Raw genomic sequence first — 12,879 nt, 5'->3', positions numbered from 1 at the left:
ATTGCCAACATGCTGATATTGAGCAGGTATGTTTATTATATTCAGGCGAGCAAATTGCACGTCAGATCCATCCAATAGTTGCTGAGATATCACAGTCTGGACCAAAATTATGGACCATGAGCTAGGCTAGGCTACTAGCGCTACTCGCTAAAATAAAAGATACAACAATGTGCGTGAAATACAAACACCTACTCAAACACAGTTTTATCAGTTCATTCAATTTTATTACAAACAAAAAAACAAAAGAAAGAAAGAAAAAAAAAAAGGAGTTGCGTCATCATTGACATGTTTCACTGCCACTCATCATTTGATGGGCACCACTACGTACACAGTGACACAAGATACCCAGAAATGAACACAAAGATCTGGAGAGAGGACAAAGTAAGTGATAAAAAAACAACTGAGCGCTTTGAACATTTTAGGTCAGGGGTTGCAAAAACCTTTGAATGAAACATAATTTGTAAAATGGACTGGATTTCGGTGTAAAGTGTCCGGGATTTATTCATTGATTGATTAAATTATCTCCTACGTTAGCGTTTTTTTTTTGTTTTTATAAACTTAAAGCAGACTGACTGGGTTCAACAGGTTGACATCGGGTTCTTATTTCAGTTTGATGACTTTACATTTGTTCAGCTATGTTTATTAAGGCGTTTTTTTTAATGATGCGGTATATAAAACGGATTTCCAGCCTTCGATTTTTCCCGATATTAACCGTGTAATTTTACGGGGGTTAAGATAGAATACATTATCTTTCTGCTCATAGAAGCATTCAGGGTTACATATGGCCTATTTTTCTATATATGTATATGTCATTTGCAAGCCCCAAATCTAAAACGTAAGCAAGAAAAACAATTTTCTTGTAATACATCTACCTCTGAAGTTAGCTCAACTTCTTCGTTTGCGCGCGCGCGCGTGTGTGTGTGTGTGTGGTCGCACATACTGTATCGTTTTTCATCGTTTTCCCGTTACAAAAAAAACATCTCTTTTGGTAGAAGCTCTTTCTCGGAATAGCGACAGCGAGAACAACGGCAAACGTCGACAATACTCATAAACCGCGAGAGTAAAAACACGAGAACACGAATGAGCTGTTTAAATATGCAAAGTATAATCACAGGATTTTGTAGAAAGAAACAGAAACTTTGAGAAAAAAGAAGATTGAGAGGGAAAGGGAGGAGAGGGAAGGAGTGTTCAAGGTGTTGGAGGAGTTTTATTAACACTGACTTGCCTATGAAAGGTTATAAACATTCATAGGAGGTTTTTATGAGAAATAGCATCGCCGCAAACCCCCTAAAAGACCTCAAAGCTCTTTACATTAACTAGATCCAGGGAAGCGGGGGGGTGGGATGGCGGCAAATACTTAATGTGGTCGAACAAGTCCTGAATACAATTATCATCTCATACCTTGCTGCACGTTGTTTTATTTTTTTATCCGAACATGTACCACTGAAAAAAAAAAAAAACAACATAAGAAAAAAAAGCGGTGCTCGGAGCTGCTCGGACTGAGAAACGAGAAGCTCTGCCTCTTCTGGGAGAATTAGAAACAGTATTAAAACGCGCTTTTTTTCCAGCGGACAGCGTTATTGTGATTAGAGCATGCTTCAGGGGATGGAGTGAGGCGGGAAAAATGATTTTAGTTTCACATGCAGCTTCCTGTCGAGGGGAGGAAGAGGAGGATTACATGGTCTATTGAGAGATCTTGAGGGTTGAGGTGGGTTGAGCGTTGTGTGAGTGTGTGTGTTTAAGTGTGTGTGTAGATGAGGTTAGAAGCATCCCAAGAGGAGGAGGAGGAGGAGGAGGAGGAGGCCTGTGTGTGAAGAGGCCCGCTTATGAGGAGTATAATGGTTTGAGGCAGACAAGAAAAGGTCACAAGAAATTATGAGACAACATGGACTGCATGTATTTAAGGTGTGTGTGTGTGTGTGTGTGTGTGTGTGTGTGTGTGTGTGTGTGTGTGTGTGTGTGTGTGCGGACAGTAAGTGCACATGTGCTCATGTGTGTGTTCATGTTCCGTATGTGTGTGAGAGATTGTAGACTCTTGTGGGTGTGAATGAAGCAACTACAATCACAAAGCGGGTCAGTAAGTGCATCCTCAGTCAGTCGATTCGTTTTAATAGTGGGCGCGTGTGTGTGCGATTAGCGTTTCAGGGAGAGAAATTGCAAGGTATCGTTGCAGCAGATGGGTTTCAGTGTGTGTGTGTGAGTGCGTGCGTATATGTGTGCGTGCAGTCTAGTCGTCGATGCAGATGACCTCTCCGCTGCGCTGCTCCCGCCGGTTGAGTAGCAGCTCCGCTTCCCGCTCCTTCTTTACGGACATGGGGGGCCCATTCAACACTGCAAGGGGAGAGAGAGAGAGAGAGAGAGAGAGAGAGAGAGAGAGAGAGAGAGAGAGAGAGAGAGAGAGAGAGGGTTCGTGTCAGTCGGTTCAGCGTGTCTTTAGTTCCCGACGTGTCTCCTCTGAAAACAGAAAATGATCTGTGACACGTTGTTCTCACTCACACAGGAACGCGCAACGTGCAAACACACCATTTTAGATATCGTTGCAAGACTGCTTTAAAACATCTTTTAAGCATCTTTTGAGCATTTATCACAGGTTTGTGAAGACCACTTGTGCAGAAAAATGACTCAAATACATAAAAACATTCAACTTTAGATAGAGACCAGTAGTCCTGAGTCTATTCTGTATCTTCGTGAAAAGTTGCTGGGGACTTGATTATCTACGGATGTACAGTGGGATTTATAGAGCTGCACGATATGAGGAAAATAAGCAATAACGTTAATGACAGGATAACAATATTTCTGGCAATAAAAAACGTATTAAAATTATAAATTATATTTCACTGAACACAAAAGACACAATTAAAAAAAGAACAATAGTTAAGTTATAGTGTCTTTCACCGTGTGTTTATTGAACAAGTTGATGACGGTAAAAGAAAGATTTATTGTGCAGACGTTGCATTTATGGACACAGTAGTCCAATAGGACATCTGGACATCTGGACGTTTGTGGATGTACTACTAGAGTTATTGTTTCTCATGTTATTCAAACATTTTAAGGGTCCTGCAGTTGATTTAGCATTTTTTTCATCAATGACAAAGTGTCATTACAGTCAATCAGACCATTACGGAGAAGTTCATTCTCATTCTTGGGTATTTATCTGTGCAGAATATTGATGAAATCTGAAAATAAAATAATAAATAAAACAGATGATGAAACTACAATTTGTAGTGCAAACACAACAATTTCTTCCTAGTGCACATTTACCTCAGAGGAGGTCATAATTTTGTTGGTCTGTCAGAAGGATTACTGAAAATCTACTGGTCCCCATATCCAGGAAACTTGGTGGAGCACAGAAGAATGGACCCATTAAATTTTGCAGCAGATCCTATACAAATAAGCCATGGAGACAGTTTTTTTCATTGATCGCATATTAACAGAGAAATCCCGGGGAGTTGCTAGCAGCCAGACATGGCTAACACTGATTAGTTCGGCGTGGAGCGCTGAACCATCCAAAACGTCTTTTTTAACCACTAATATTGTTCAAAATAGCACCAAACCTCTAACCTGAGTCTCGCCAGATGAATTTCCTTCCGCCTTGCTTCCGCCTAGCTCCACTCAACCATCTGGGATCGATCCAATCCCATCGATACAAGCCTTAGCAGTCGGCGTCTTCCATATTGAGAGGCAGTCTGTACAAGTGTAATAGAACTGAACTCCGTTATCGACTTGTTTGGGCTGCCAGTCAATATGGACATAGCCAGGTGCTTAGGCTTGTAACATTGTAAAACAGTCTTTCATTGTAAAACAGTCTCCGCCCCGAGCTCCTCAGTGTTAGCCATGTCTGGCTGTTAGCGACTCTCTGGGATTTCTCTGTTAATAGGTGATCAAGGAAAAAAATTGTCTTAATGGCTTATCTGATGAATATTCATGCCGATCATGCCGATGATTGGGAGGAATCAAAGTGTTTTAAAAAATCAGGATGTTTGTTTATCATGGCTTTGATTTATAGAGCGTCTTTCTCAGTGCTCAAGGCGCTTTACAGAGTCCAGGTTCCGTTCCTTCACACAGACACGCATGGGGGTGGTAAACTACGCAGTAGTCACAGCTGCCCTGGGGCAGACTGACGGAAGTGTGGCAGCTAATCAGCGCCTACGTCCCCTCCGACCACCTCCGAAAACATACAGCAGTCAGACACATTCACACGAGGCGAGGTCGGTGAAGTGTCCTGCCAAAGGACACAACGACCATGACACAAGTAGGGCAGGGGGATCGAACCGCCGCCGGGGGATCGAACACCCTTCGGACATTGGCCGACTCACTCTACCAACTGAGCCACAGTCTCCCCAAAGTGGATATTTAAATTTTTCCACGGACAATTGATTTGATTGTGTTATTCTCTTGAGGAAATCAAAATCTTTTGCAGCGGAGGTGACGATTGGGACAGGAAGCAAAGTTTATGATAAATACGACCTCATATCTGTGGTTCATGGGGGAACCTGCCAATCGTCTCCGTCTTATTTACTCACGATAATGCAACCATGGCAGCATGAATAACTGAATAAGCAAACAACTTGCATTGGAGGCTGGCTTGATAATACTTAGATAATCTTTTTAATGAGCAAACATACTGCATAATACAGTACATCAATATATCATATTACATATACAGTATCATGATTACAATGATGGTAAAACCTCAGAATGTAGAACTGTGAACCTGGAGAAAGTGAGGACGGCGATGAGTGCAATCACACACACACACACACACACACACACACACAGAAACACAGACACACACACAGGCACACACACACACACAGGCACATAAGGTCACAGACACTCGAACACACACATGCTTGGAAATTAACTTCTTTCTACACGACTGCACAGCTGGCCCGGCTAAGCTTCCCACATTTGTGCGCTATCATGAATCTGCTCGGGGAGTGGAACGGCGAGTTTAGCGCTCCTTTCTAAACAAAGCCAGGAATAGACTAACAGTGCACTACTCTCACTCGCGCCACGGGGAAAGATAAACTGTCATAACACCCCCGTGCAGATCAAAGATGCGATAAAGAGCGTATTGAGTTGAAGACATTTTTCTGGTGGGGGGCTGTAACTCTGTGTGTGTCTTTAGAACTTATGGGAAAACTCGTGGCACTTCGCCAACGGAGGCCAACAGAAGGGAAGAGAGAGAAAGAAGAGAGACCGAGTCAGTAAGTGTGTGTGTGTGTGTGTGTGTGTGTGTGTGTGTGTGTGTGTGTGTGTGTGTGTGTGTGTGTGTGTGTGTGTGTGTAGACAAAATCTGATAAGCAAAACAAATCAAGGTAAAGACTAGGTGAAAGAGCAAGAGGAATTACTGGTGCAGAGTGAAAGAAAGATGCAGATGCAGATGATAGAGATGAGACGATGAGATGGGGAAAAGAAAAAAGTGACAAAAAAAATAGAGCCTGACCGATACGTTGCCATGGCGAATAAAAGTGCGAGAAAGATGTGATTACATACGTTGTCCAGCGGAGAGCGCTGACAAGTATATTTTTCACTGTAAAATGTCTGGCTCCAAATTCGATTAAAAAAAATTTAAAATTAAAAGATCCTTATCAAAACTTGTCCTTAGCCATTATGTCAGATCTTTTATAAAGATTTTTTTAAACCTCCTCATCCAAAAATTTCCCTTAGCCATAATACTTTTGGCAAATTAAAAAAAAAAGTTTTAAACTTCCCTATCAAAAATTTTCCTTAGCCCAAAATATTATATTATTATTATAATATATTTTTTTTCAATCCTCTTGTAGATTTTCATGAAATCGGAACAATTGACCACATCAATATCAGTTTCAGTGTTCACTCTACGGACTCGAACTATAATCTAACACTTCCTCCGTCTGCTGCTTCACATTAAAAGCGTTGAACACAGGAAGGCTTTTATTGTGAAGCGGTCAGAAAAACGTAACAATTTTGGCATCCTCCTCCTCCTCCTCAAAAAAAAATGTCCTGTATGAGTTGGTCTCTACAACAACAATGACACTGAAGGTAAAGAAGCTTTGAAGATAAAACCGGAGTGACCAGACACTTGTATTACACCGGATTACACCAAATTCACCCTTCCATGCTTCACCTCTGTCCATCCAAACTCCTCCTCTATCTCTTTCTCCACACAGATCCCTCGCTCTCAGCAGCTTCACAGTAGCAGCAGACGTTAAGACGGATATGCTCTTGTTCCAAATTAGGCTGGCTGATAATTATAGTTACAGTAAAACTATGATAAATCCAACAGCCCACATCTGGACGAATCTCTAAGAATTCCTAAAACCTAAACCATTATTCATCTGCTACGTCTCAAACTCTGGATGGAGCATCTCAAGTCCAGAAAGGCAATAAAAACATTCCAGGCCATCCACTATCTGATACAAGTGAACGCTGCCATCTTGGCAGGAAACAGCAGCATTTTCTGCTTTGCTGAAAAGCTCTGCGTGAGTGTATCGATGCCAGGAGCTTTCATCGGGAACAACCTTCTGCCTATGAACTGTCAAAGAGTTTGACTTCAGAATTAAGAGTCTGGTCCAACTGAGACTTGAAAAGACTTTCAGAAATCCATGTGTTGCAAGAGTTCAATCGAATCATCAATCAAGGATTCCACCGTTCACAAAAAAAATAAATATTTGCATGCATGTCTGTGCTCCTCTGTGTACATGTAAATGCGTGTTGGGATTTCTGTAATCTCGCATTCAGGTATGTGGGGGAAAGAAAGCTCCGGGATCTTTTTATTCCTCCTAACAGATCACAATGGTTTTGGGTCCGTGCTAAGCTCCAGATGCAGCGACGGTGCTCTTGCATAACAGATAGTGGAAGGGGCCTGACATCCAGGTTGGCACTAAATGATAAATGCTCCACTGTGTTCACCGGCTGGTCACTAACTTTGTTTGGTGCGGGTCGGGTAGTGCACAGTGGGTTTATCAGCTGCCTGCAGCTGGTTAACAACGTTCAGGAAAACGCTGAGACTGAAACCAACCTGTACGACTGCGGACCTTAAAAACCAAAACAACGAGCTGAAAGATGCTAAAACGCTCTGTAGAGCTGTGCGATAAATCTTTGTGGGTTTGTCATGATGAGTGACTCCAGCCAGTTGAGCTTGTCACTAACGGTTATGCTGCATTCACTTGTAATCGGAAATCGGGAACTTCCAACTTCTAAATCAGGCTTGTAGTAAGGGCTGAAGTGTTATAGGAACGTGTGTGTGTGTGTGTGTGGATTTAAGAGGGTAACGTATAGGGGACGGACTGGAAGTAGAGAGGTGAAAGTGTTTCAATAAAGTTTACAAAAGAGCAAAAAAAAGAGTCAACAGGCACACCTGCAGTTCCATCTTACCACCAAAGAGGCCGCAAGAAACAGCGTTACGCAACTCTTCCGGATTATGACTTTAACTGTATTTTAGAATGTACTTTGGTCAAACTATCGTACGTTGCTTAGTGTTATATTAAATATTTGAGAAGTGAGAGGTGTAGCTTATTTGGTGAAAAACATTCTTATATTTCTTAAAGTTAGGTATCCAAAAGAGTTTGGATTTGGATTTAGTAAAGACATGCAGCTGTCACATTGGCAATAATACCCAGTCTTGAGAAAAATGGCAGTGCAACCATGCACACAAACACAACACGTACTATTCGCGCACATGCACGCACGCACACGCACGCACGCACGCACACACACACACACTTGAGTCCTCATTGCAGGTCGCACCACTACCACACTTCTCTGGTCTTTAAGTTCTTCTAGCTTTAAAGGGAAATATCACTCAATAGTAGCTTAAAAACACTCATCCTTCTGGAAACAAGGCAGCGGAGTTTGTCCTGCTCCTTTAGTTTGGGATGTCACACTGATGTACGGCTTTACGGCTCTACTGCGCGCACACACACACACAGACAGACACACACACACAGACAGACACACACACAGACAGACACACACACACACACACACTGAGCTGGAAAGAAACGATGACACAGCCCAGAGTGTTTTATTTTCTCGGGGATCAGGGGGACATTTTCCAGCGTGGAATCCATCACACTGTCACAATAAAGAAGCTCGAGCAACGGGAGAAAAAAAAAAAAAAAATGTCTCCTCGGGCTTCAAAGTGAGTCTCCCCTTTTTTTCTTTCAGTGATAGATTACAGTCTGTAGCTTTGGGGAAGAGCTGCTCGTAAATACAGATTTTTCGCCGCGTGGATAAAAAAAAAAAGGAAGTTCGAGTGGAGTGATATTCCCCTTTAAGTGCCCCCCCCCCCACAAAAAAGGTGCAATAGTAAATATGCTTTGTAATACAGTACATGGGTCAGAGCAACGTTGCTACTGACTGTTGGACAAAGGCAAAGTTTTTTTATATCTATGGTTCTTGCTTCTATGCTCGGTTGGACTCAGGAATGCTAGGCCAAAAGAGTCCATGGGAAGAAAGTGTTTTATACTTAGAAAACTCTTTTTTCCTTCTCTTTCTTTTCCTTCCTTTTATTGCTAGATTATCTGAGTTCATCCCTTCTCTATTTTGAACTTCGTCTGCCCGCGCTACGCGGAGAAATGAAGTCCTTTGCAGGTTTTTCAGGTTGTGTGTGAGGTCCACGGTGTATAGATTATACAGTTATAATGTGTGAGGCTGAGAAAAAGAGAGAAAGAGACGGAGGAGAGGAGTGGACGGCTGCGGAGGAATGAGGGAGTACAGGGTCAGAGCGAGGGGACAGGCTTGTTCAGTCAGCCGGCGGATGAAGAATTGATCCGGGGGGAGATCTTTTTTTTTTTTTTTCTCGGCGCAGAGGGAGAAACAGAAAAAGAAAGAAATCTGTCTGCGTTTAAAATAAAAAAATAAAAAATTCCTCCGCCTTCATATCTGAATTCCTGAAAACCTGTGATTGCATTAACATACCCCCCCCCCCCCCCCCCTTCTTCAGTCCAGACATATTTCCCTTCAAAGTCTTTCTGGGCCGTTTTTTTTTCAGTAGCGCCTTTCCTCTTTACTCGAGGATTTGTTTGTTCCAGACAGGTCATCTCTCTCTTTTTTTCTGTCTCTCTGCCTCGTTCCGCCCCCACGCATCATTAGTGCTTGATCTCAGAGCCAGTTTTTCACCTCTCCGCTCTCGTTTTGGCCCTCTCTCCCTCCCTCTCTCCGCAGTTGATTGCTTGTTTTCTTTCAAGTGCCGCCACGTCTTTTTCAATTTCATGTCCTCTCCTTTTTGTCCTTATTCCATCCATCCAGTGAGCTTTACTTCTCCCTTTTATATCCCTCGCATTCCAGCGGTGTCAAAGTGCTCTGTCCTTTTTTTTGCTCCTCGTGCATTCACGTTTTTCCTCCCTCCTTTTCATCTTTTCACTGTCTCTTTTTCAGTCTCTGTGTTTTGTTACATTCCTGGATGTTTTATCCAAATGTCCTCTATTCTTTGTGAGTCCACCCCCCCTTCAGGGTTTCTTTGGTCGCCCGTTGCGCGGTAGGTTCTCCACAGTGTTGCTGAGCCGGTACTTGACGATGATGCTGTGCACCGTGGACTTGGGCATCCTCAGCTCCTGCCCGATGGCCCCCTCTGACTTGCCGTCCTTCCAGAGGTCCACCACTCGCTGCCGCTGCACCACATCGTGCTCCTTGGTCTTCTGGCAAGCAGCGTTTGGCCCTCCGGCGGCTCCCCAAGCAGCTCCCCCGGTGGCCCCAGCAGCGGCGGCGGCTTCTGTGGGGGCAGACAAGCGGCAGACTGTAGTGGAGACTCGGAGAGGGGAGCAGGATAATGTCACACTTTACTGGTCCCCGTAGGGAATTTCTCTTTTAGTCTGCCTCCCTCCTCTGCAGGGAGGTCAGAGGTCAGGGGGGGAGCTACTGCAGCTGGCGGGGATTCAGTGTCCTGCTCAAGGACACTTCAGCTGGGCAGGTGCTCGCAGACATGAGGGCTTGAACCAGTGTGCTCCACTTATTTCTACGCCCCTAAAAGATGAAGTTTTGTCTAGAATGTGGGACTCCTTTTTGTGCAGATGTTCCTCTGATGGCTGAAACAGGTTTTCCAAAAATGCATTTCAAAATATTGCCATGTGTGAGACAGCACAAAACAATCCTTCATCGGAGCATTTGGTGTATCATTACATTTTGTAGTTCACAGAGTGCAGCTAAAGTCGTAGATGTGCAGTTAAAAAAGTGCCACAGAAGACAAATGCGTATTTCTGGATATGCTTTGTGTACTCAAGTGAGGGAGCTTCTCTCCGGAGAGGGCTATTAACGGAGGGAAGCTAGGAGGTCGCAGAATCAGAGAATTTTGTTGTTTTAACTCTGTCCATTTCTCCTGCTCATTTTCTTCTCCCTCCCCGGCTGAGTCTGAAAAAGGTCAGGAACCAGCGCGACCCCAATCAAGACCATAACTGTGGCCTCATTTGCTGCATGCTTGTGCCCTGCCAGAGTTCAGGATGTTCAAACTGCATTTTCGACTCGGCTCAGCTCGGCCTGTGCTCAAGCTCGGCTGCTGGCCGCGAGGGCCCCCGCGAGCGAAAAAAGCCACGGAGCAACACAGCTCGCGCGTGACTATTTCTGAACAGCCAGCGCCGGGGCCCAGCCCTCCGTCGGTTCACAAGTCACAAAACGACGTTTACACAACCAAACTCCTCCTGTGGTTTCTGTCCCTCTCAAAATACCTTGGTACAAAGTCCGAATGTTTTCTTGGCACGGCCAGGCACAGAGCATAATGACATTTTCAGAGATAGGCCCTGGCTCTCTAAAATGCAATGCCTTTGACAGATGTCTAAGTCTACAATTACATAAATCAAGATACACTGAGTGAGAGGCAGGCGCAGCACTGAGAGAGCTGGGTGTTGTGGTTTTTTAAGGCAAAGCTATTGGGGAATATCAGGTTTTACCAGTTATCTCTGCCACATCGCTGCTATCTAAACATCTCCAAACACGAACGCACATGCACAGGGGATAGTGTGTCTGGTGAGCATATGCTGTTATCAAAGTAATTATGAGAAAATAAATTCACAAACTGCCAGTGCTGCTCTGACACACTGCAGGCGAAGGAGGAATGGACGAGAGGCCAAAACCGAACAGATTCTTTGTTTTTAAGGATTTAAAAAAAATATATTCCGAAGCTCTTAACTCAACAAGTAATGAGAGCCACAATAGGTCTTCATAAGGGAAAATAAACACTCTTGAAAAAAAGAAAAATACTCCTCAGACAGGTTTGATAGCACCCCAGACTGTGCTTTATGGTCCTACGGTTGCACAATGTGTCGTTACTGCTGAGTATTGAGGTTTTGAGGTTGGACATGTTAGGAGATGAAAATGCCTTAATATAGCAGCGCAGCACGTTTGTGTTTGAATTTGGTAATGTCTATTTCAGGTGTCTATCTGGCAGCCACATCAGACACTCAGCAGCAGATGTGTTTTTCCAATATGGACTCATTTCTGGATTATTGCAGGTTTCACAACTTGAGCTGCTCGGGGAGATAAAGTGTCTACTCAAAGTGCATTAAACGTGCTGCCTTAAAAAGCCATGAGGTAGTTCTTTGCTCCACATATTAAAGGATTATGGTGAAATCTAAGACTTAAAGGGCACATATTATGTTAATGTTCAGGTTCATGCTTGTATTTGGGTTTCTGGAAGAACATGTTTACCTTCTTTAATGTTCATAAAACACATTATTTTTTCTCATATTGTCTGTCTAAATATACCTGTATTCACCCTCAAGCTTCACTTTATAAGCCTTTGGCGCTGGGCTCACTGCGAGGTCAGGCACAGGGACCCAGTTAACGGCTAAATCGGCATTAGTTTATAGCAACTGTTAGCTCGTAAACTGCCTATTCATAAACCTGGTGTGATGCTTATAAACCCTAAGCGTTACGTTTTCTTCTGAGATCGCGAAACGACTTCAACGTGACGTTATATAGTTTGGGAAACTCCATCTTTCTGAGCGGTTTCATTTTGCTCTGTAGTTGCCTAGGAAACGTCACACTCAAAGCTTCTATCTTATTGGTTGTGCTTTTGAAAGGTCAGCTGCATCTAGGTCAAAGTTCAACTGATTTGAACATGGAGCTTAGCGGCAGAGGGGCAAATCTGAGCGGTGCGCGCCGCTACATTGGGCGCCACTGCCTCCTTGGATGGTGCAAAGCCGGGTAATGACTGTAACATCACCGTAGCAGCACTTTTTGATACTTTCCCAGTATTTATATAGCAACTCAATCTGCTTTATAGTAAAAAAAGACAAGAAAATTTCTCTTTTACAATATGGGACCTTTAAATGACGCTTTACTTGATGATAAAACTTGCGCGTAGAAATTGTCCTGTTATACTAACGTCCCAGAGTGAGTAATTTTGATTCTCCTGACTGAATGTTTTTCCACTGCAACATAACCATATAAAGATGGAATTCCTCAGATGATATCTTTAAATAGAAGCAACATTTTGGACTGGCTTTGCCCATCATCAGTGCAAGTCGTCAAGTAATCAAGTCCAGATCTCTGACGCCGGATCTATGCTTCTCTGTCGGGTTGTCATCGTGCACATCAGCTCCAGAGACCACAACAACTGGGATTAGTGAGCTTGGTGCGTTTGTGTTTTCTCACACAGATTGGTAAAAAAAACAACACGGACAAAGTTGAGTTATCGCTCAGTAACTGTCGGAAATGTTAGACAACAACTATCGTGCATTCACCTCCTTGCTGAAGATTTGCAAGAGCTGCATTATTATGAAATATTCCTGTCTTTTATAACATTAAGCTACAAAAACACTGGATCCTACATTTCCCACAATGCAACACAGCCTTTCCCTTAGACGCTGCTCTTCTGCATCTTTCAAACTCCATGCACTCAGTTTGTAGCGCTTGCTTACTGTTATAAACTAGTAGTGTCCAAGCCCGAGCGGAGAT

The 12,879-nt window shown here is 43.4% G+C and overlaps 1 protein-coding gene across 4 annotated transcripts in view; it reads right to left on the bottom strand.

Moving 5' to 3' along the window:
- Positions 1-212: 212 nt before the first annotated feature.
- Positions 213-12,879, bottom strand: part of chd3 (chromodomain helicase DNA binding protein 3) — a 49,951-nt gene continuing 37,284 nt past the window's right edge. For 3 of the 4 annotated variants that reach the window (XM_083936997.1, XM_083936998.1, XM_083936999.1), the window contains exon 40: positions 9,166-9,700. In XM_083936997.1, the coding sequence (XP_083793123.1) occupies positions 9,438-9,700 (263 nt within the window). In that variant the 3' untranslated portion in view covers positions 9,166-9,437. Of the gene's footprint in view, positions 2,332-9,165; positions 9,701-12,879 lie in introns of those variants that run through there. The other variant, XM_083937000.1, reaches the window with a different exon arrangement.

Source organism: Echiichthys vipera, assembly GCF_963691815.1.
Source record: "Echiichthys vipera genome assembly, chromosome: 22".
In the NCBI taxonomy this organism is placed as follows: domain Eukaryota; kingdom Metazoa; phylum Chordata; class Actinopteri; order Perciformes; family Trachinidae; genus Echiichthys; species Echiichthys vipera.
Note: the sequence above shows the minus strand (reverse complement) of the source record. Positions and strands in the feature narration are given on the sequence as shown.